This window comes from Panthera onca, chromosome A1 (assembly GCF_046562875.1).
Source record: "Panthera onca isolate mPanOnc1 chromosome A1, mPanOnc1 haplotype 2, whole genome shotgun sequence".
In the NCBI taxonomy this organism is placed as follows: domain Eukaryota; kingdom Metazoa; phylum Chordata; class Mammalia; order Carnivora; family Felidae; genus Panthera; species Panthera onca.
Genome location: NC_138339.1, coordinates 240,345,774 through 240,367,026, shown reverse-complemented (window position 1 = coordinate 240,367,026; position 21,253 = coordinate 240,345,774). Strand labels below are relative to the sequence as shown.

The window sequence follows — 21,253 nt, the reverse complement described above, 5'->3', positions numbered from 1 at the left end:
CACACTTTTAGCCTGATTTAAACAGGAGGATGGCCACTTGGCCCAAGAAGTAGATGAAGTGCTTTGTTTCATGTGTCACATAACTACTGAAGTTCCTCCCCACAAAGCAGTGCCAAGGCGAAACAAAAGGGGAAACAAATCCCAGAAGGTGAACTCCAAATATTCGTGCCCCAGTTTCCAGGCCAGGTCTCCCATAAAGCCCCCAGGACCTGGGGCAACCTGCATCCTCTCTCAGCCTTGCTATTTACATCTGTGAAGTGAATGCAGTTGTGTTCCCCCTTCTCCACGTGCTGGGGGAGGTGAGTTCAGAGCCCCATCTTTCAGGGGGGTTAGGGGTGCTTGGGAAGAAGAAGTGATACCTGTCATAGGAAAAGACCCCCTGTGCAGAGGGAATTGCCTGGCTGGGCCCACCTGTATTTCTGCCAGGCGCCCCATCCACCCCCTTAGCTGCTCATTCTCCCAGCCACCCCACAGCATGTACTGACTGCCTGCTGCATGCACACTGCCTGTCAGGGGTACAAAGCTGAACAGGTCCCACCTCTGAGAGTACCAGGGCATCTGGCTGTGCTCACCCACAAAGGGCATCAGGGACTGGGGGCCTCTGCAATGGGCTGGTGTGCTCACTTTGCAGGCTGCCTTGGCACCAAGAGTGTTAAGTGTGTTATCATATACATGAAAGGATGAAACGTCATTTCATTGAAAACATGTCTTCTCAGTTTCCTCACGGTCTTGAGGATAGACCCTGAGCTGCCTGGATGTGGGCTGCCCAGAGCTGGCGCTGAGGAGCCCCCTAGAACCCAGCACCACCTGACTTCCTTCCCCAGATCGCTCAGCCAGTCACTACCCTGTGTACCAGATGCAGCATTTGTTCAACAGCAACCCCAACTGGGACTTTGGGGCCTTCAGGAGACTCAGCCACCTCGTGCGAGAGACTCACCTCAACTTTTCAAGGTAATCTCTGCTGAGCTGCCTGGGAACTTGGAGGAACCATGCTTCCTCACATGTAGGTCACAGCTAGGGAGGCACTAGGAAGACACAGAGGAGGATGTGAGTCTGTCAACCATGTGGGAGGTGAGGCCAGAAAAGACCAAGGACAGGTGAGGCCTCCTGAATGCATGGAGGGCAGCGATTTGGGAGTCATGGGCAGCTTCCCTAGACCACATTATTCCCGTGCATGGGGAGGAGCTCACACACTCGGTCTGGTATAAGCAGCCCAGCAAAGCTAACTTTCCCTATATTCTGGCCCTTCGTTCCCCAGGTTTGCCCACCAGTTCCTAGATCCAGGCACATATGTGTTTCGAGACAACAGACTGCCTGAGAGCATCATCGTGGTGCTGGTGAAGAAGAAAGGAGTGGCCTGCGATCCTGGCCTATCCCCTGTGCAGCCCTCCTCCCCATATCAGCTTGCCAGGCATGGGGTCCTCAGGCACAGGCTGCTAAACCTGGGCCCAGACTGGACAGTGATCACAGGTACTGACCCCAGGCCAGAGTAGCCATGACCTGGAGGGGGCATGGGAGAAACCTTGCACAGCAGGACCCTTCAGTGCATGTCCAGCCCTACCTGTAACTCTAGGCATGGCCCCAAAGACTTCAGATGGGCACTAGGCCAACCTTGTCCCTGAACTAGGACTTCATTTGCCAGGTAGAGAATATTTAATTTCCTTCTTGGGGTCCTTCCCTTTCTTCCTACCTCCCAAGCCCCTCAGTTTTGGGACCTGTTCTTGTGAACAGGGTCTCATGGTCAACAGCACCCCTGAGTGGAGTCATAGGCTCACCAAGATGTTCATTTTAACCTCTTCTGTGTGTGTTTCCATCCATTTTCTTTCCTTCCTGTCTTCATGAGTCAGCAATCTCACTGAGCTTTCCAGGCTGAGCCTCAGACAGTGGGTCTGTCATGGCCCCTTGCCCAGATGGGCAGGAAGAAAGCAGCCCTGCAGTGCCTGAGGCATAAAGCCTGCAGAGGCTCTGAGTGGTCATCATGTGGCCTCTGCCTCTCTGTCCTAACCTTGCAGGAGTGCTGCTGGCTGTTGGCTTGGCAACTGTGCTGCTGACAGGCCTCGGCCTTGTGTTGAGGCCCTCCCTGGCTCAGGCCTGCCCTGTAAGGGCTTGGAGGCCCCAGTGGAGGGGCCTTGGGGAGTCTCATGTGCCTGCTGAGTATGTGCCCCTCAGGGACAGGTGAGTCCCCTTCCACCCTTCACTCCTTTCCCAGCCTAGGGGCCACAGCATGTGTGGCCACTCCCCACCCTGGCCCTGCCCACATTCATGATCCCGGTGCTGGCTCTGGAGACTCAGGAAAGAACGCCCTCTTTTTTTTTTAATGTTTATTTATTTTTGAGAGTGAGACAGAGACAGAGCATGAGCAGGGGAGGAGCAGAGAGAAAGGGAAACACAGAATCCGAAGCAGGTTCCAGGCTCTGAGTTGTCAGCACAGAGCCCAAGGCAGGGCTCGAAAGCACAAGCCATGAGATCATAACCTGAGACAAAATTGGATGCTTAACCAACTGAACCACACAGGTTCCCCAAGAACACGTTCTTAAGCTGACCTGTGATATTCATCACTGGCACTCCTGGTCCATGTGAGCCCTGTGCCACCTGAGTATGGGTTCTTCTTTCCAGCCTTCTGTCCTATGAAGAACTCAGTCCGTGGGGCTCTAGGGAAGGAGCTGATTCCAAGGAGAAAGTCATTACCTGGAGCACAGGTACCACACCTATACACAGCAACTCCCCTTCTCTTCTTCACCTGCCCTCCACCCCCACCTGCACCCCAGGTACACTCTGGGGAACATCTCACATTTCTATAGCACTGACAGCTTAGAAGACACTTCATGCTTTCCATCTGATCCTCACAATGGCACCAAGAAGTGGGTGTTTTCAGGTGTTGTACAATCCCTATTTAATGACAAAGAGATTGAGACTCAAGGAAATCCCCTGAGATCCCCAAGTGACAAGGGCTAGAGAGTAGGTGCTTCTGGGCTTGAATCAAGGGCTCTCTAATCTTTGCTGTGCTGGTCAAGAGTTCTTGGGAACCCAAGGGCAATTCTCCAATCTCACGGCCAGCTTGCTCTAGCTCACCACAAGGGCAAAAATGAAGTTTGTTCTACAGAATCCCTTTACAGGATCACTCATCTGCCCCTGTCAGTTCCTCTTCTCGCCTGAAGAACAGGATATTGCCTTGGTTCTCAGGAGGACCTAGAGGGGCCACACTTTCTTCCCAACCTCACTTGGCCCCCAGTACCTACTGTGAGGAGGAAGTGTGTGCAGAAGGGCATGGAGAGGAGGCTCTGCCAACACCCTTCACCTGCTTGGGAATAACAACTGGACTGCCTCACTTCAGACATCAAAGGGACAAAGGAAAAGCCCTGTAAGCTCTCCTTGATGTGGGTTCACACAGCTTAGAGTCTACCTCCATTTGTCCCTAACTACAGTGTTGCAGAGACCCCAGGAAGTACATTGAGTGCACAAGGACCTGGAGGAGGCAGTGAAGTGAGTGGTTATAAAGCACAGTCATGGGACCAGACCAGCACTGGAGTCTTGCTAGCTTTGAACCTGAACACAGGTCCACACCACACACCCCTCCTCACACCACACGTCCACACATCCACAAGCATCCACACATATACACATTGCACACACACACACACACACACACACACACATACACACACACTGTCCAAGGCAGGCCTAGCTCTGTGCAGTCCTGACTATGACTCTGCCTAGGGCTCAGACGCTGGTTATCTCTTTCATAGTGATAGATCTGGACAGTGAGGACAGTACCTCCCTGATGCAGGCAGAGGGAACTGACTGAGTGCAGGACAAATCTACCTTCCCCACCTTGGATCACCCCTCAGGGGTGATCAGCAGGGTGGGCTGTGAAAAGTGTGTATAATGTGGACACAGGGAAGGGTACACAGAGTCAGGGATAAAAACCAGGATTTTAACCCTCAAAGGAAGTCTCAATTCAGGCTCAGGGCTGAGGGTGGGGGGCTCATTGCTGAGATCTCCCACAGGAGGAGGTGTTGGCACAAGGCTCTTTTGGTAAGAGGACTGGCCTCTAGGGGAGGGTGAAGTGCCCCTACATAGTGGGGGGTGTGATGGGTGCACAGAAAGAAGAAGCTTGATGGTGTAAGAGGTCTGGAAAGCTGCCTTCCCACTGCCTTCCAACCTGAGTGGCTGGTAACTCAAGGGACAGACCTACCCAGGCTGCAGAGAGGAAAGGAAGGCAAAGTTGGCCATGTAGAGGCTGGGCTTACATTTGTTGCCCAGAACAAGAACTCCCACATCACTTTGCCAGCATGAATGGGGCTACCTTTCTCCCCTCACGCACCCACCAGGCCTGGGAAAGAGCAGTGTATGGCCTGGCAGTGGATACTCACTCAGCTTCACATTCCACTCCTGCAGGCCACTCTCTGAGCAAGCCCCAGGCCAGCATGGCCACCTCCGTTCCTTCTTCCTTCTTCTTTCTTCTTCCTTCTTCCTTCTTCTTTCAAAACCCAACTCCATGGGGGAAAGACTGTCAGAAAGGGGCCTGCTTCGCTCACATGTGCCTTAGCAGAGCAGAGTGGGCTTGAGGGAGAAGGAGGTCAAGGGGCTTAAGACCCTTGGCAAGGGGACATTCCTGCAGGGTGTGAGAGAACCACGATGGGGCCCAGCAACCTCAGTGGAGCTGTCTGGTTTACTCCCCTGGGCTCAGCTCGGGTCACACTCCATCCAGAAGCCTACACCACACTCCACACCTCAGCTAGATGAGTACTTAGTGACCCTCTGCTGTCTGCCGGGTACTGTGGGACACCTGGGGCTAAACAGGAGTCCACAGAGCAGTGGGGACAGGTGGGGCAAGAGCTGTCAAAGGGGAGCACAAGGTTGTTAAGGAGACATAGGGACAGTGAGATGAGTTCAAGCGGAGGGAAGGGACAAAGGTTACTTAGCCAGATGTGGCCTGGGCAACCCAGCAAACAGCCTCCTCAAGGAGCTGCTGGCTTGTCAAGGCCAGTGAGACCCACCGTCAACAAAACAGGGAGGCAGTGCCCACCACCCAACTCTGGTGTGACGCCAAGCCTGACGGACAGAGGCTGCAGGACCCCCTCTCTGTCACACTCACACTCAAGTTCTCTCCACAGCCACTGCCACCTCCTGCATGGGAAGGTCTCCCACCTCCTTGCTTGCCTTTCCTCCCAGCGCTAACCCTCCCCCCCCGTGCAGGCTTCCTCTGTTCTCACTTGTCGGTGCTGGAAGGAAGGAGGGAAGCTGTACAGCCACTCCGGACGCTCCCACCTCCGGCTCCATTGCACAGCCTCACTCTAAGCCTCCTTCCTGCAGGAGAACCACTCCCCTTGAAGACCCTGGAGGACTTCAGTGTCCGCACTCTCTATGACAAGCTCGAGGACCAGAGCCTACACGTGGCAGCCCAGCTGAGCAAGCACAGGAGCGAGGCACTGGCCTTCTATAGGGGTGCCAGCCAGCAGCTCCAGGGGCTCAAGGTCCGCCACAACTCCCCAACAGCCAAGCTACCCTCATCCGTACCACCCCAGAGAACAGGGGCCCCACTCACCCACTTCTGGAAATTGCTAAAGACTGACACAGCCCTGGTTCTTCCAGGACTTTCTCCAACACCTCAGCACAACTGAGTGGCAAGCTCTGGACAAGGGTGGAGACCCAGAGATGGAGGCCACAGCTGCCACCAGGACAGACACTGAGCAGAGTGTGGAATCATGGGGCCGCCACACTGCAAGTCTACCTAGGGAGCCCTGGCAGCATCCTCTAGGTGAGAGGCAGGTGCCCAGGGATGGGACAATGATGGCAGATGGAAAGTCATAATATTAACTCTGACTTTGTATAGCACCTAAGTGTGCATTTCACATTTGTCATCTCACTTGACGTTCAGCACCCCTGTGCCATAACTGGACAGCATCTTCTGACCACAGAAGATGGTCCTGGGCCCAGGGAGCGGTGTGATTTGCCAGAAGAGAAGGAGACTCATATAACACATGGCAGAGTGATGTCTGCCCAGCTTTCCTGTCGGCCACATCCACCACTGTGTTTTAGGGCTGGCCTTGTGTAGGATATCAGGGTAACAAGGGCCCTAAGGCTTTTGAGAGTCTCCCTAGTTTATACCTTTAGTTCTATTTTTCTAAAGGGCATAAGTAACACATGCTCCCCACAAAAGTTCCATCAGTACAAAAAAGTAAGCAATGGGAAGCTAAAGTCCACTTGAACCCAAATCTCAGCAGCCTCACAGGTCTGTGAGTGAGTATTCATTTGGTCTTCTGTGGACCCTGTGGAAGCCCCTTCCATGACAGCCCATACTCTGAAATACTCCTGCCACTCGCAAGAGTCTAAACTCTTGTAAAGCCTTCTTCCTTTAGGACCTGGGTGTTGAGCTTCACTGCAAAGAAGCATGTGTTCAGTTCCCACCTGGACTCTGAGTCCCCAGGCAGGGCTTGTGACAGGACAGGATCGGGGTGTGGAGGGACATCCATGGGCCTCACTACCTGCTCCTAGAACCACACCCAGAAATCTGAGAGCCCAAAACTGAGCATCATCCTGGGTGGGTCTAGCAGATGGCAGCTCTGGGCGTGTGGTCTCTAAGCTACCCCTGAATGGCCCTGATGTCTCTTTGTTTGGGCTACTGACTAAAACAGAGCTCTGGCTGCCACAGTGGGTGACCCTGGCTCCATGTTAGAAGTGGTCAGTGCTGTTGCCCCTTTGCTCCTGGCTCCTCTCCCTCCCTGTGAGTGCCCAGTGGATGCCAGTCTAGGTAAGAAGGGGGCTACCAGGCTGCTTTCTGCAAGGCTGTATCACTTGTTTACTTTTTCCATGATGGCAGCCCTAGAATAAGAGGGCCATCTGCCCTCAATGGCCCTAGGGGAGAGGAGTTGGGGAGCAGGTCAAACAGACACTAGCACCCCTCCCTGGTGTGCTTGCTGCATGTGTGGTCTATGAGACCCTGGGGATGGAGAACGTTATTAAGAGCTTTCCTTGACCTTCTCTGAAACCATTCCCTCTTCTTAAACTTCTGGGCTGGGATATCTGGCCAACTGATCATGAGAAGGAGAAAGACAAAATCTGAAATTTGCCTGGGACTAAGCTGTAAAAACTCCATGTCCCAAAGATACTCTCCACAGGCACTGATAGGAGCTGAATGCAGGAGTTAGCTATTTCTAACTGGAGGCAGAGGCTTCCATTATTTCTTGATTTCTTGAGGAACACTTTTTTCTAAAAAATTATGTGATGTAAGTTTAGCAAATTAGAAAGAAGAAAGCAATTAAATAACACTTTTGCAAAACTACCCTGTAGCCCATCAGGCTCCCTGTGGGTGGCTATTTCAGCAAGTCAGAGTGAAGTTCTTGGAGACTGCTGGCTGTGAGCCCCAACACAGCATGGGGCTTGGCAGTGGGTGTCCTGAGTGCCCAGGGGATGCACAAGCAAAACACAGTACTTAGAAGTGTTCAAGCAGTCAGAAGTAACAGAGTAGATATGGTGATAAAAGATAGGTATACCTTTGAACATTTCTGAATATAAAATCAACACATGGTACATCTTAAACTTACACAGTGTTATGTTTATGATATCTCAATAAAGCTAGAAAACCAAAAAAAAAAGAAAAAAAGATGTATAAGAAGGGAAGAGATTATGTATAAAAATTTAACTACTCACACATAAAAAACCACAATGTGTCTTTCAAGGTTCAATCTGCATATAGTTAGCACATTGGAGAGATTGCCTGAAGGAAGGAGAGAGATGCAGGCAGGCTCTGGGATGAAAGGTAGAAGGAATAAAAAGGCAAGAGGCTCCCATAAAAGGCTTCAGAACTGAGAAAAATCAAGGAAGTGTGAGGTGGGGAGTCTGTGGTTAGACGAGATGATTGTGTCTCAGGCTACTCTCTGTGTTCTCCTTCCCCAGGCCGCACCCCCAGTGTCACACCCTTGGGCTTTCAGCTGGAACTTGACAGAGTGATTGTGGCACTGGCATCAGCACTTTCTCACGCACACGGGCAACCAGCTGGGGCCAACAGAAAGGTGAAAGCTCCCCAGGGCACTAGAGTGCACCTGCATATTCAGACAGCTTCAGTGTCACCCTGACCTCGTGGAGACTCATTTGGCATACACGCGTGCACACAAACACACACACACGTGCACACTCACACACACAAAAAACACCGTTCACATACACAAACATGCATGCACACATCACACATGCGCACATTCATACTTGCACACTCGCGCACACACACACATGCGCAGACACCACACGCACATATGCGCTTAGGCCTCACACTCTTCAGGTGGCTCTGCACTCTGCTAGAAAAGCAAAGTGTGCTGCCTGTGCTCCTAGGTTAACCCCTGTCTTCAGCTATTTATCTCCACCAAGATATGTGTCAGAGACAATCTCCCCAGTCCCTTGTTGATCTGGCCTCTTACACAGAGCTCAAAAGGGAAGCACGATTCATGCATCCTACACAGAGAGCAGTATGTCAAATGGAAGAAAGACTCAAAGGGCCTCTGTTCAGGAGTCTCTGGCTGGCACACCCCAGCGCAATAGGGCAGAATCCATCACAGCGACATGTGTTCCCAAGGCACCTGTAGGGATGTAGAAAAGAGAGACCATGATACATATCAGGTCTTATTTGCCACTGAGCAGACACTTGGGGCCCCCAAGAGCACTAGGCAGTCAGTGGCCTGGCCACACCAAGAAACAGAATCCCAAGTTCAGATCAGTGCAGGTGCCCATATTCGTTCAGCAATGATGCCCTTGTCCATTACTGTTCTTTACTGAGCCCAGAACTGAAGGAAAGTTACAGGATTATCTGTTCTTCCAAGGCCTCTGTTCAGGTTGGTGAACAGCCTCTTCGCACCTACCAACAAAACCCTCAACTGGCAAGTAACATGTCCCTGCAGCCACAGCCTCCACCACCGGATGAGGAGAACCAAAGTACAAGGTGGGGACAGGCATCAGCACCAAAGCTTACACACAGCAGCTATATTCTTTGGGTGTGGCCCTTAGCTCCTAGTACTGAGAATCTTGTCTTCCGTAACCAACACCTGATTTAAAGCTTAACCCACTCAAATCCAGCTGAAGGCTTCAGGATGCTCTGCCCATAGTAATTTCCCCTATTGTCCCAGCTACTTTGGTTTACCAAGAGGTCACTGATTTAACTCATCAGAACTCATGTCATTTACTGGGTTTGTTCCCACCCATGGGGATGAGGTCACATTCACTCTGGCTGACCCTAGACTTTATAACCCCATCTCACCTCCTTCCAATGCTCCTTCTTCTGATATATCGTCTCTTCTGGGGTGTAGCCATGTGGGCTTGTGTTCTTCCTCCAAGTTGACCAAGAGGCTAAGATGGGTTTATTTGCTTGTGTAGACTTGATTTCTCTCCGTGCATTTAGATTTATGGTCTGTTCCTCCCTTCATCCCCTTTTAATTATCATAAGTGGTAGTAGTCATATTGAATGCTTTGAATATCCTGGTGCTAAGGTAAGCACTTTATCTGCTAAGTTAATCCTCACAATAACCCTGTGAAGTAGATACTATTGCTAGCTCCATTTTACCTTTATTTTTTTAGGTTTATTTTGAGAGAGAGAGAGAGAGAGAGAGAGAGAGAAAGGAGAGAGAGAGAGGTGGGGGAGGGGCAGAGAGAGAAGGAGAGAGGATCCCAAGCATGCTCCACACTGCCAGTGCAGAACCCAATACCAGGCTCAAACTCACCAACTATGAAATCAAGACCTGAGCCAAAATCAAGAGTCAGTCACTTAATCCAGGCACCCCTAGCTCCATTTTAAAGATGAGAGAACCAGGTTTCAGAAAGGCTAAGCTTTATGATAGAGCTGGGATATCAGTGCAAGGGATCTGAGTCTCAGAGCCCACCCTGCACTAACCTCCCCGTTAATCCTTCCACCAAAGCTATGACAGTCTTTCCTCCCAGAAACTTCTCTTCCATTGATTTCCTTATTTAGGTTGCCTAGAAAACTTACATAAATGAAGTATCTTGCAGGCAAGGGGAGAGGAATCTTGACTCTCCGGCTAAAGTCATGGGGCCTGGGTTCCTAGAGGATCAGGGACTACAGAAAGAAGGATCACACAAAGGCAAGTTAGTGTAGGGACCAAGGGCTGCCCCTGGCCCAAGATAGGCCACTCTGGCATGAAAATCATTTTGAGTTAGAGCAATCAAAATCCAGCAGACTCAGGAAAAACTCTTTTTCTCCCCCTCTACTGCCTAAAAGAATTTAGGTAGAGGACCTGCTCCAGGAAAATAGCTGTCACCATAGATAACTACATGTAATATGTACATGTAGTACATAGTATTGTAATATGAATGAGGTATGGTGGACAGGGAAGAACCTAGCAAGGCCTGTTTGATCAAAACCTTCTATGTCTCATTGTTTCTGTGGGCCCAGCAACCATCTGTTTACCAAACATTTATTCTCATTCTCCCTGTGAATTTCTTTCTTTCCCTTTGAAGTCCCAGACCCCTACCCTTTCTCCTTAGTTTAGGATGACACATACACCTCATTTTCCCTGTGTTTGGAATCTCATGTCTGTGTGGATTCCCTGTACATGTGAAACTAAATTTGATTTTCTCCTGTTAATCTGTCTCATGTCAATTTGATTTAGTCCAGCTAGAAGGACCTTGAAGGGCAGAGGAAATTCTTCCTCCCCAACATTTATAATCCAGAGACCTAGATTCTAGACTGGGCTCTTCCCTGAAAGTAGTGCCTATTTATTTATTTATTTGTCTTCACACTCAGGGCAGAACCCAACATGGAGCCTGAACTCACAACCCTGAGATTAAGACCTGAGCTGAGATCAAGAGTTGGATGCTTAACTGACTGAGCCACCCAGGCTTTCCAGCCAGTGTCATGATCTACAACCTGAGGATAATTTCACTCAACAGATATTTATTGCTGTCTTTGATACAGAGCTGAAGGAGTCAGGAAGAACAAGTGATTGTAATAAAAGGCTAAAGAGGTTTAAAGACATCTGCAAGGATCAGGAAAGGTTTTTGTGATGGTAGTATTCTTTGAAATAGGCTTTAAAATAAGGGTAGGGTCCTAACTGGCAGAGGCATTGAGGAAGGGTGTTCCTAGAGGAGAACAGTGTTGACAAAAACATGGAGGTGAGAAAGCTCAGATATGGCTCATGAACTGCAACAAGTCCCAGAGGCCTAAAGGCTCACTGAAGATAGTCCACCCCTCTCATATCAAGGGACAGAAGCTGAGATTGAAAATTGAGTTTCCCAAAGGGAGTCTGAAGAGTATAGCAGTGTACTGACCAGGATCCCAACAGGAAACAAGCACCTTCTAGATGGAAAATTTGAGAAAAATGTAATAAAGGAGGACATATAAAGGTGTGGGCAGATACATGTTACCACAAAGGCTAACACAGTTCCCTGGAGCAAGCAGAACTGGGCCAACATCTCCTTGTCCCAGGTCTGAAGGGTGAGGGCACAAAGCAGTTACTGGGCCACAGAAGGAACACCAGTTAGGGAGGCCCTAACAGACACAGCTCTCACAGGGCACAACCAGCCTGATATAGGGAAAGAAAAAAATTCCTTTCTTCTACCCATCTTAGGTTCTTGGCTAGGGCCCAGTAAATTAGACTAACAAAAGATGAGGATTAACATGCACATGGCACATACACATGAAAGCACTCAGTGAAGAGTAAAGGAAGGAAGGGTGTTGAGAACTTGGGCTTACACAGCATCTTAATAAAATAACAGTAAATTTTTAGAGAGGCTACAAGACAAAATAAATGGTCTTTGAGTTTCTTGGGTGTCAAATTGTCAGAAGGTAAATATATGGAAGAACCAGTGGTGGATAAGGGCTAGTTTTAGCAAGGTTTTTGTGTAAATTCCTGTGGTGCCAATTCCAGGCTGATAAACATCTAGAGTTACCTTGGTGATTAACTCCTGCCCTTCCTAGAGAAGGGAGCAGGAGAGCATCTTTAAAATGTATGTCCTGCTTTTAGTAAAATAGGGTAAGGGCAGAGATCTTTCCTTATATCTGTTTCTTCTCAATTGCCTTCAGCTCAAAATAATCAATATGCCAAGTTGGCATATTTCTGGGTGACATATTCTGTACCTGTCACTGAGAAGTCACTCACCTGCTGAGGCAGGGACAGCTGTGTGGGTGCAGCTTCAGGGAATCTATGCATCTGTCAGTTTCTCTGTCACGTCAATAATCTCATTCTTCTCTAATCCCAGACTCCTCAGGGAGGAGTTAAGAGTGGCCAATGTCTTCTTTTTTTCTGGTTGGGAAGATGTACTATTGGGCAGCAGAGGCCTAAAGGGGTGTCTCTCATTCCCTTTTCCCAGCTCTCAGCAGGACCTGGGACCTGGACAGCTTCCCCAGTGTGCTGCCAAAGGAGGAGGCACCGAGAGCCCAGGCTCTAGGTTGTGGATCATCGGGGCTGGACACAGGCATGGAGCCTTTCCTGAGATGCAGGTAGGATCCTGGCTCTGTGACCAAGGTCCTCTTCACCTCGGGGAGTGCTATGGGCCACCATCTCCTCCAACCTCTCATTGTCACCTCCAAGGATTCTGAGCTGTCCAATTGTCCCATCTTTCAACACTGCTTGTTACCTACACACTGTATATGATTCTGGGGCCCAGAAATCAAATACAGGGGTGGAGAAAATATGAGTAGAAGTGATACTTTGTGGAAAAAGAAATTAGGATTAAAGAATACTGGCCAAGAAAATCACTCACTAAGTGTTCACTGATTGTCCATGTAGGGGAGGAAATCATTTTTCTCTGTCTTTCAAGACTCTTCTAGCTGGACTAAAAATTAAATTGACATGAGACAGATTAACAGGAAAAAATCAAATTTGATTTCGTATGTATGGGGAATCTACACAGATCTCAGATTCTAAAGTCAGTCAGACAAAATGAGGTATGTCCTGAACTAAGAAGAAGGTAAGAAATTCAATTCACAGGAAGATGAAAAAGAGTAAATGTTCAGTCAATAAATGTTTACTGGGTCATCCAGAAACAATAGAACATAGAGAGGACTTTGATTAAACAGGCCTTGCACCATTCCTCCTTGTCTACCACACCTGGTTCATATTACAATGTAGTTTTCTATGGTGACATCACTCTTCCTGGAGCAGGTCCTCTATCTAAATTATTTTAGGTGGTTGTGGAAGAAGGTCAAGTCCTTTGAGCCTTAACTATTTTAAACTTGGCATAATCTGCATGCCAACATGGCCTGTCTTGGCAGGGGAGGGGTGCTGTCCCAGGCCCCTGAATCTATAATATTCACAAGGGCAAGAGGTAGGATACTGTGAAGGTTTAAAAGAATCTTCAAAACAATGGTAAAAAATCCCAAATGAAAGTAATAATAGTTATGATCACATAATAATATAAAACAGGAGTCTAGGTAAAAATTTACCATCAACAGATACTTTTTCTCTATGAGGAAAAAATGTGTAAATGACCCTAAGAGAAAGGAAATACAGACATATAAAATTATATGAAAAATGTTCAAAGAATCAGAGAAATAGCAGTTAAACTAGATGCCCTTTTTTATCTACCTAAAACATTTAACTAAAGTATTAATTATTTGTGAGAATGAAGGAGATAGTCACTCCCACATCCAGCTGGTTGAGGATAAAAAGTTAAAACCTTCCTGGAAAACAATCCATCAATTTGTGTCAAAAGTCTCTAAAATATTCATTCCATTTGACTCAATATCTCCAATCCTAAGAATCTCTCTAAGGGGAAAAATTTTTAGATACAGGCAAATATGAGGAAACAAGGACATTGAAATTTTTTATATGAGGGTTATAGAGCTCTGGTAGAGCTCTGTCATAAAATATTAATGTCTTTATAAAAAATAAGGTTATAGAGAATTTTCAATGTTATTAAGGTAAAAGATGAAGATAGAGAATTGCACATGTAACATGATTTCATATGTGGGTATATATGTTGTTAAAAAGACACATGGGAAACAGAGAGCCATAAAAGCAGGAGTAAAACTATCTTGGGGGGAGAGAGAGAGAGAGAGAGAAACTGAAATGTGAAGGCCTGAAATGTAAGAATGATTACTGAGTATCAGTCAGCTCTTGCTGCAGGACCAACAACACAAATTCCCAGCAGTGGATGTCTGGGGGCTCAGTTGATCTGGTCTGGGCCAACCCTGCAGTTCTGGGTCTTGGCAAGGTGTCTGCATTTCACCTGAGTTCCAGCTCCAGACTGGGCTTGCTTGAGACTCTGGGAGCAACTGTGCATCCAAAGTCTCTCCTCTTCCTCCCAGAGCCAGCAGGCTAGTCTGGACATGTCCTTCTTAAGGTGTTGGCAGAATCACAAAAGGCCTCTTGAGTCCCAGGCTCAAAACTAGCATCAGGTGACTTCTGCCTATCTTAATGGCCAAAGGAAGTCAGATGGTGGAGCTCAGCTTCAAGCTGTGAGAAAAAAGCCCACCCACTGTGGGAGGGCACTGCAGAAGAGCATGGCAATGGGCCCAGGCCCAAAGGGTGCGAAGAAGTAGAGCCTTCGATGCAGTCCACCTCAGTGGGTTATCATGATATTAATGTACATGTTTATATATTTAAATTCTTTTAATGTTTGTTTATTTCTGAGAGAGAGAGAGAGACAGAACACAAGTTGGGGAGGGGCACAGAGAGAGGGGGAGACACAGAATCCAAAACAGGCTCCCGGCTCCAAGCTGTCAGCACAGAGCCCTACACGGGGCATGAACCCATGAACCATGAGATCATGACCTGAGCCGAAGTTGGACTCTGAACAGAATGAGCCACCCAGGTGCCCCTGTTTATATATTTAAATGTTATATTTACTAATATTCTACACTGAACCAGGGATACCTTTTACAATGAGAAAAACAAAAGTTGGGAGATTTTTTTGTTCTGGCATATTTTTGTCTTTTATTTCCTTTTTTACTATTCAAATTCAAGTTAGTTAACATATAGTGTATTAATATTAGTTTTAGGAGAACTCAGTGATTCATCACTTACATATAACACCCAGTGCTTGTCCCAAAAAATGCCATCCTTAATGCCCATCACTCATTTAGCCCAACCCCCTACAAAACTCCCCTCCAGCAACCTTTGGTTTGTTCTCTGTATTTAAGAGTCTCTTTTGGTTTGCTTCCCTCTCTGCTTTTATCTTATTTTTCCTTCCCTTCCCCTATGTTCATCTGTTGTGTTTTGTCATTCCACATTTGAGTGAAATCATATGATATTTGTCTTTCTCTGATGGACTTATTTCACTTGGCATAACATACTCTAGTTCCATCCACATTGTTGTAAATGGCAAGATTTCATTCTTTTTGATTGCTGAGTAATATTCCATTGTATAGATATAGATATAGATGATATAGATAGATAGATATAGATATAGATATAGATATAGATATAGATATAGATAGATATGCTACATCTTCTTTACCCATTCATCAGTAAATGGACATTCAAGATCTTTCCATAATTTGGCTATTGTTGATAGTGCTACTATAAACACTGGGGTACATGTGCCCCTTCGAATCTGTATTTTTTTATCCTTTGGGCAAATACCTACTAGTGCAATTGCTGGGTTATAGGGTAGGTCTATTTTTAACCTTTTGAGGAAACTCCATACTGTTTTCCAGAGTGGCTTCACCAGTTTTCATTCCTACCAATGGTGCAAAAGTGTTCCCCTTTTTCCACATCCTTGCCAACATCGGTTGTTTCCTGAATTGTTAATTTTAGCCATTCTGGCAGGTGTGAGGTGGTATCTCAGTGTGGTTTTGATTTGTATTTCCCTGATGATGAGTTATGTTGAGCATCTTTTCATGTGTCTGTTTGCCATCTGGATGTCCTCTTTGGAAAAGTGTCTATTCATGTCTTCTGCCCATTTCTTCACTGAATTATTTGTTTTTGGGGTGTTGAGTTTAATAAATTCTTATAGATTTTGGATACTAACACTTTATCCAATATGTCATTTGCAAATATATTTTTCATTTCTTTTTAACCAAAAGGTACTAGGGCTGATCTGGTAGTAATGGGAATGGAAGTGGGAAAGAAGCCTATGAAACATAGTGTTTTGTACATAGAGTATTCTCAGAAACTCCAGTTTCTGCTCAGTCACTTAAAACAAGGGACACCAGTATAGAGGCATAGCAAATCCTATAGATTTCACTGGAACTCTTTCCTCATACAACCCAGCGTGGGGACAGACTGGGAAATTCTTTCTACTGAAGGACATTTTTTTCCTTTCCTTATTCATAAAGTGAAATAGCAGATATTGTGACAGTCCATGACACAATGGAACTATATGACATGGGAAACCATTGGTATCCAAAATGGATAGTAATGATTTTACCCTTCATCCCCATGCACTAAGCCATGATTAATTTTCTCTCTGCCAAATACACAAGGAGTCACATCAGTGCCCAAGAGGGGCAGACAGAAAGCATGTTATTTGTTGCGGTCTTCCTGTGAGCCAGGCCTGTGCTGGTCACTTTCACACACCAATGTGAACCTCACAGCAGCCTTCTGAGACAGACCTACTGATTCTTCAGCTGTGGAAACTGAACCTCAGAGAGGAAGGTAACTTTGTTCAAGAGAGTTTCAAATCCCATTCTGTCCACATCAGAAACTTGTGCTTTTTCTTCTGTATCATCCTGCCTGACCTGATTCAGAAACATAAATGAGGCAAGGGAAGGAGATCCCCATCTTTTTCAACCAGCATTTATGGGAGACAGGCTGAGTGTGAGGGAGCTGGGGATCCACAGACATGACAAACCCAAACCTCTGCTCAAGGAACTGACAGTTCAGAAAGGCATTTTGGTGTCCAATAAGATGGCAAAATGAACACACAATACAGACACTTGCAAAGATGTATAGGCAAAAAGCACCATCTATTAATGGATTTTGCTAGGCAACATTTGAAATTTCTACCTCTGTATTTCTTCATTTCTCCTTTATGTTTGCTATCTATTTTCCTCTCATTTACGTATCCCAATCTGACTTCCAGGTGATTTCCTCACAAGTTTCTACAAACTCACTACAACTGGGTCTACATGTAAGCTATCAATCACATTGTCATTCTCTTCATATGTTTTCATTTCTAGATTTACTTTTCTCTAAAATGTTCCTGGGCTTGCTTTATGGATTCTATTCTTTATTTTGTCTTCCTTCACATGCTTATATGGCAGTCATGCTCAGATCTCACTGTTATGTCCAGTTTCTTGGGGGTATTTTTATCAGGTCAGCTGTTTCTTGTGCCATTGGATTACCTACCTTTTCACCGACAAGTCATCTTCAGGGGAATTTTCCTCTGTGCAGGCCTCCCTGTGGGGCAACTGTGATTATCTCCACTTACATACTATGGGGTTTGTTTCTTCCAGTTCTCTTGGGAGGTTAGCTTCCTAATCTCTCTCTCTCTCTCTCGCTCTCGCTCTCACTCTCGCTCTCTTTCTCTCTCATCTGGCATCCTAATAGTGTGCTTAGCCTTATGGTTCCAATTTCTTCACATCAAACCTGTTCCAACCTCAACCTTGAGCAACAAGCCTGTTCAGCAATGGGCCATGTGCTCAGGTAAGATGCAGGTTTTTAATTTAAATTCAGAGAATAGAGAGTCACTTCCTGAGTCCAGACTTTACTCAGGCAACCGGAGACCAGTTCCCACCATAAATTGCCTCATGACCTCAACACCTCCCCAAAGTAGTAGTTAACACCTTAGTATTTAAGGAAAAATACCCACATGCTACATGCAGGAAGGTAAAAGGGGAAGATAACAGGCTGACCAAGTCAGATCTCCTTTTGTTTTTATTATTTTGTTTTTTTAAGTTTATTAATTTATTTATTTGGGGGATGGGGAGGGAGAGCATGAGCAGGGGAGGGGCAGAGACAGAGGGAGAGAGAGAATTCCAAGAAGGCTCTGTGCTGTCAGCACAGAGCCCAATGTGGGCCTTGATCCCACAAATCATGAGATTATGACAGAGCTGAAATCAAGAGTCTGATGCTTACTGACTGAACCACCCAGGCACCCTAAAGTCAATTCTCCTTTTGAAGACATTTTCCACAATTCATTCTTTCAACAATTTTCTTTAACATCTCATTGGCCAAAATGTGGTCATATGGTAATCTCAATCTACAGGAGAGTCTGAAATAAACTGTTTTTCAGCAGGGCTGACACTTCCAACAAATTGAATTCTATTAATAAGAAAGTCTCTGCCATCATAGCTGAGAATAGCACACAGGGCCCATTGTGTACTACTGTCTCTAGCTCCCACATTACCTCCATTTCTCCAGCATCATCTCCTTCCACTTTTCCAAAAAAATTCCATGCTACCACCAAACTTAACTTTTACTACTTCCCATAGCAACCTTCCCACAGCAACCCACAGGTAATACTCATCACTCATAATTCTTTTTTTTAGGTCCACCATTCTTGATAGACTGTAAACCCCATGGAAGTTCACTAATGGAATTATAGGACTAATCATTGGCTTGACACATACTGAATGATCAATAAAGTTTTCTTTACTTATGAGTGGATGGTCAGATGGACGGACTGACTGATGGATGAATGTTCCCTGTTCTCTCTCATATCTCTGTTTTCATACATGCTATTCCCTCTGCCTAGCATGCCCTTCTTCCATTGTCTACCCAGCTAATTCCTGTTAATTGATAACATTTAGCTGAAATGTGCCCTCTTGAACAAAGTTCTCCCTGGTCATACCTACCTGGATTAGGCATCCTGCTTTTTGCTCCTGTGCCCACCCCCCCTCACCATAGCCTTTATTATACTGGATTGTACACCTGAGTTTACTTGCCTTTACCTCTGAGCTCTTTGAGAGCAGACCTGACTTCAACTCTGTATGTCTGGTGCTAATCCCATTGCCTGTCATGGAACAGGAGCTCAATTGATTTGCAATGAAATTAGAATAAAAGTGAAAGTAATGAAGACCATGTGTCTCTTGTTTCTAGAGGAAGATATGCCAGGTGGAAAACACTTTGGATGAGCTGAATGAGGAGTTCTTCCAGCTCACTGCTCAAGCCCTAGAACTTCAGAAGGAAAAGGACAAACCAGGTCAACTTCCCCCAAGTGAAGGCAATACATTTGTGGTAAGCCCAGCAAACTACCACCTCAGCTCCTGAGATGTCCACAGATAGCTGGGTCTCACGTGTGGGGCCCACAGAGTCACAGGACCCCATAGAAGGGGTTGGGACCAGAAAGTCCACCAACCAAAGTTTGGTTTTGCCTGTTTGGTTTGGCACATACTTCCTAGAGACAGGGAGGACCTCTCAATCAGCTTGGGCTTGCAGGTCTCTAAGTAAATTGATGGCCCGGAAAGACTGAGGAAGAGTATGAAAAGGGAGCAATAGAAATAGCTGTTTAGATGTAGCTAACTAGTAGTACGTGGTTCTGGAACAAGGACTTTTCCATGATATTCATCTGTCATCTAGATTGCTCCCCCATCCTAATTTGAGTCTCTGGAGGTATCAACATAGGAAAGGTTGGAGGGGACAAAGACAAGAGACAAAAGGGAATAATTCAGTTGTATCTGCACTGAGCTCAATACAACTCTATTCACCAAAGCAGACAGCCAGTTTGTGGGCCCTAGTTTGCTACTTGGAGATTCTTAATACTGTATTAAAATATCATTTCATTTGACCTGAGTTTTTTGGCATACTCTTAACTTTTGCACCAAGCCAATGCCTCCTTCATCTCACCCTAATCCCCGCCTTGCTGAATTGTTAAACACAGGCAATGCCCTGGGTGGTGGAGGAGCAGGCAGAGATACCTCCTCTCACCAGGTTTCCCAGAGTGGGCATCTGTGCCAGAATACCTGTGTCTCTGGGGAATCCCCTCTTCACAACCAGAAAGGTCTCTGGGAGTGAGGGCCCAGGAGGGCCTTCTCTGAGATTTTCCACAAAAAAAAAGTCACACTAACCTGTGGGGTCTCTAAGCAGCCACCCTCTACTTCAGATAGGAAGCTGTGACATCAGTTCCACTGTGGAAGGACCATGTATAGGGACCTATCACTGACTGCATTGAGGGGCTCAAATGATTCGGTGAGGATAAAGTAACATGGTAACTTCAAGCTTGAAAAGACATTATATAAATATCTCTAGTATTAAGGAAGGAAAAAACAGGATGAGCTGAGGGGCTATAAAATACAGCAATATTTAATTATTCAATAATTATTCCAAATTATTAACCATGATGATTGTGTAATGATACAATTAGTTGTTGTGCCTTAATGTAGCAACATAAACTCAGGGAACACTATGTCTTTGTTAGTTAATTGTGAAGTCAGTCCCTGGAGGTAAGTTGTTGGCATCTTCCCAAGTATTTGGATGGGTGCTAATGCCTAGAGACTGTCAGAGGGACGAGAGTCATGCCAAGATCATGTGGTGGATACAGGAAAGAGTGAACTTAGAACTCTCAGGGGCCACATTTCCTTTTCCTGTTTGTGTCCTTTTCAGGAGGTTCCCAGCATCTTCCCTTATGTGTGGCAAGAAGACAGACCCTACCCACCAGAGGTAGGTGACCCAGATGGAGAGAATCTGGGGACCTGGGCCCTGAAGAGAGAGGAGGCCCTGATGCTGGGAGTGAGAAGAGCCCACCTGGCTCAGAGGATTGAAGACCTGGAGTGGGAGCTGTCCCTGCTCCTCCAGGTGGCAGATGGCAGTGTGTATACAGGAGGGAGCTGGCCCAGCCTGGGGAGATGCTGAGTCACACAGGATGCTGCAGTGGCCATCTGTAGGAGTGCCTTCTCCACGGAGAACACAACTGGGTTAATCCATTCACTCCTGGTAGGAAGGAGTGGGTGTCTCAGGGGCCAACGGGGCCTGGAACATGTGCTCAGTTTTATGACATGCTTCTTTTGGGCAACACCCAAATTTCTTTCAGAGCCTGGACCTTGGCTTGTGCTGATTTCTGTCTGCTATCCTTTGGAGTGAGGGAAAATAAAGTCATACAAGTCAAGAAAATTGACATGTGTTCCCATCACTGAGTCTGTCTTCACTCTCTTTTCAGGGCACTGGCCACTGGGTGCTGTGATCCAGGCTGAATGCCCCCAACAGCTTCACTGGGGCGCCTGGATTCAAGGGTGAGAAGCACTTGGGGTGGGGACCATGAGACCCTACGTGCAGCCACAGCACAGACCTTCCACGCTGATCCTCCATCACTGCCAACTCCTCATGGGGATCCCCAGTGGGCCACATTCCCTGCCTGGTTCTGGTGACCTCCTGGAGCACGTAGAGACAGGCGAGGATGTGCTGGCAATCCCCAGCCTCCTGTGCCA

General features: G+C 46.8%; 1 protein-coding gene across 8 annotated transcripts in view; it reads left to right on the top strand.

Moving 5' to 3' along the window:
- Positions 1 to 20,926, top strand: part of LOC132680612 (uncharacterized) — a 61,004-nt gene extending 40,078 nt beyond the window's left edge. For 3 of the 8 annotated variants that reach the window (XM_078450139.2, XM_078450120.2, XM_060634247.3), the window contains 11 exons: positions 825 to 951; positions 1,259 to 1,470; positions 2,013 to 2,175; positions 2,617 to 2,699; positions 5,317 to 5,477; positions 5,596 to 5,761; positions 7,900 to 8,015; positions 8,817 to 8,935; positions 12,316 to 12,445; positions 18,930 to 19,067; positions 20,433 to 20,926. In XM_078450139.2, coding sequence (XP_078306265.2) covers positions 825 to 951; positions 1,259 to 1,470; positions 2,013 to 2,175; positions 2,617 to 2,699; positions 5,317 to 5,477; positions 5,596 to 5,761; positions 7,900 to 8,015; positions 8,817 to 8,935; positions 12,316 to 12,445; positions 18,930 to 19,067; positions 20,433 to 20,681 — 1,664 coding nt within the window. In that variant the 3' untranslated portion in view covers positions 20,682 to 20,926. Of the gene's footprint in view, positions 1 to 824; positions 952 to 1,258; positions 1,471 to 2,012; positions 2,176 to 2,616; positions 2,700 to 5,316; positions 5,478 to 5,595; positions 5,762 to 7,899; positions 8,016 to 8,816; positions 8,936 to 12,315; positions 12,446 to 18,929; positions 19,068 to 20,432 lie in introns of those variants that run through there. The other 5 variants (XR_013556897.2, XR_013556895.2, XM_078450148.2 and 2 more) reach the window with 5 other exon arrangements.
- The last annotated feature ends 327 nt before the right edge of the window (positions 20,927 to 21,253 follow it).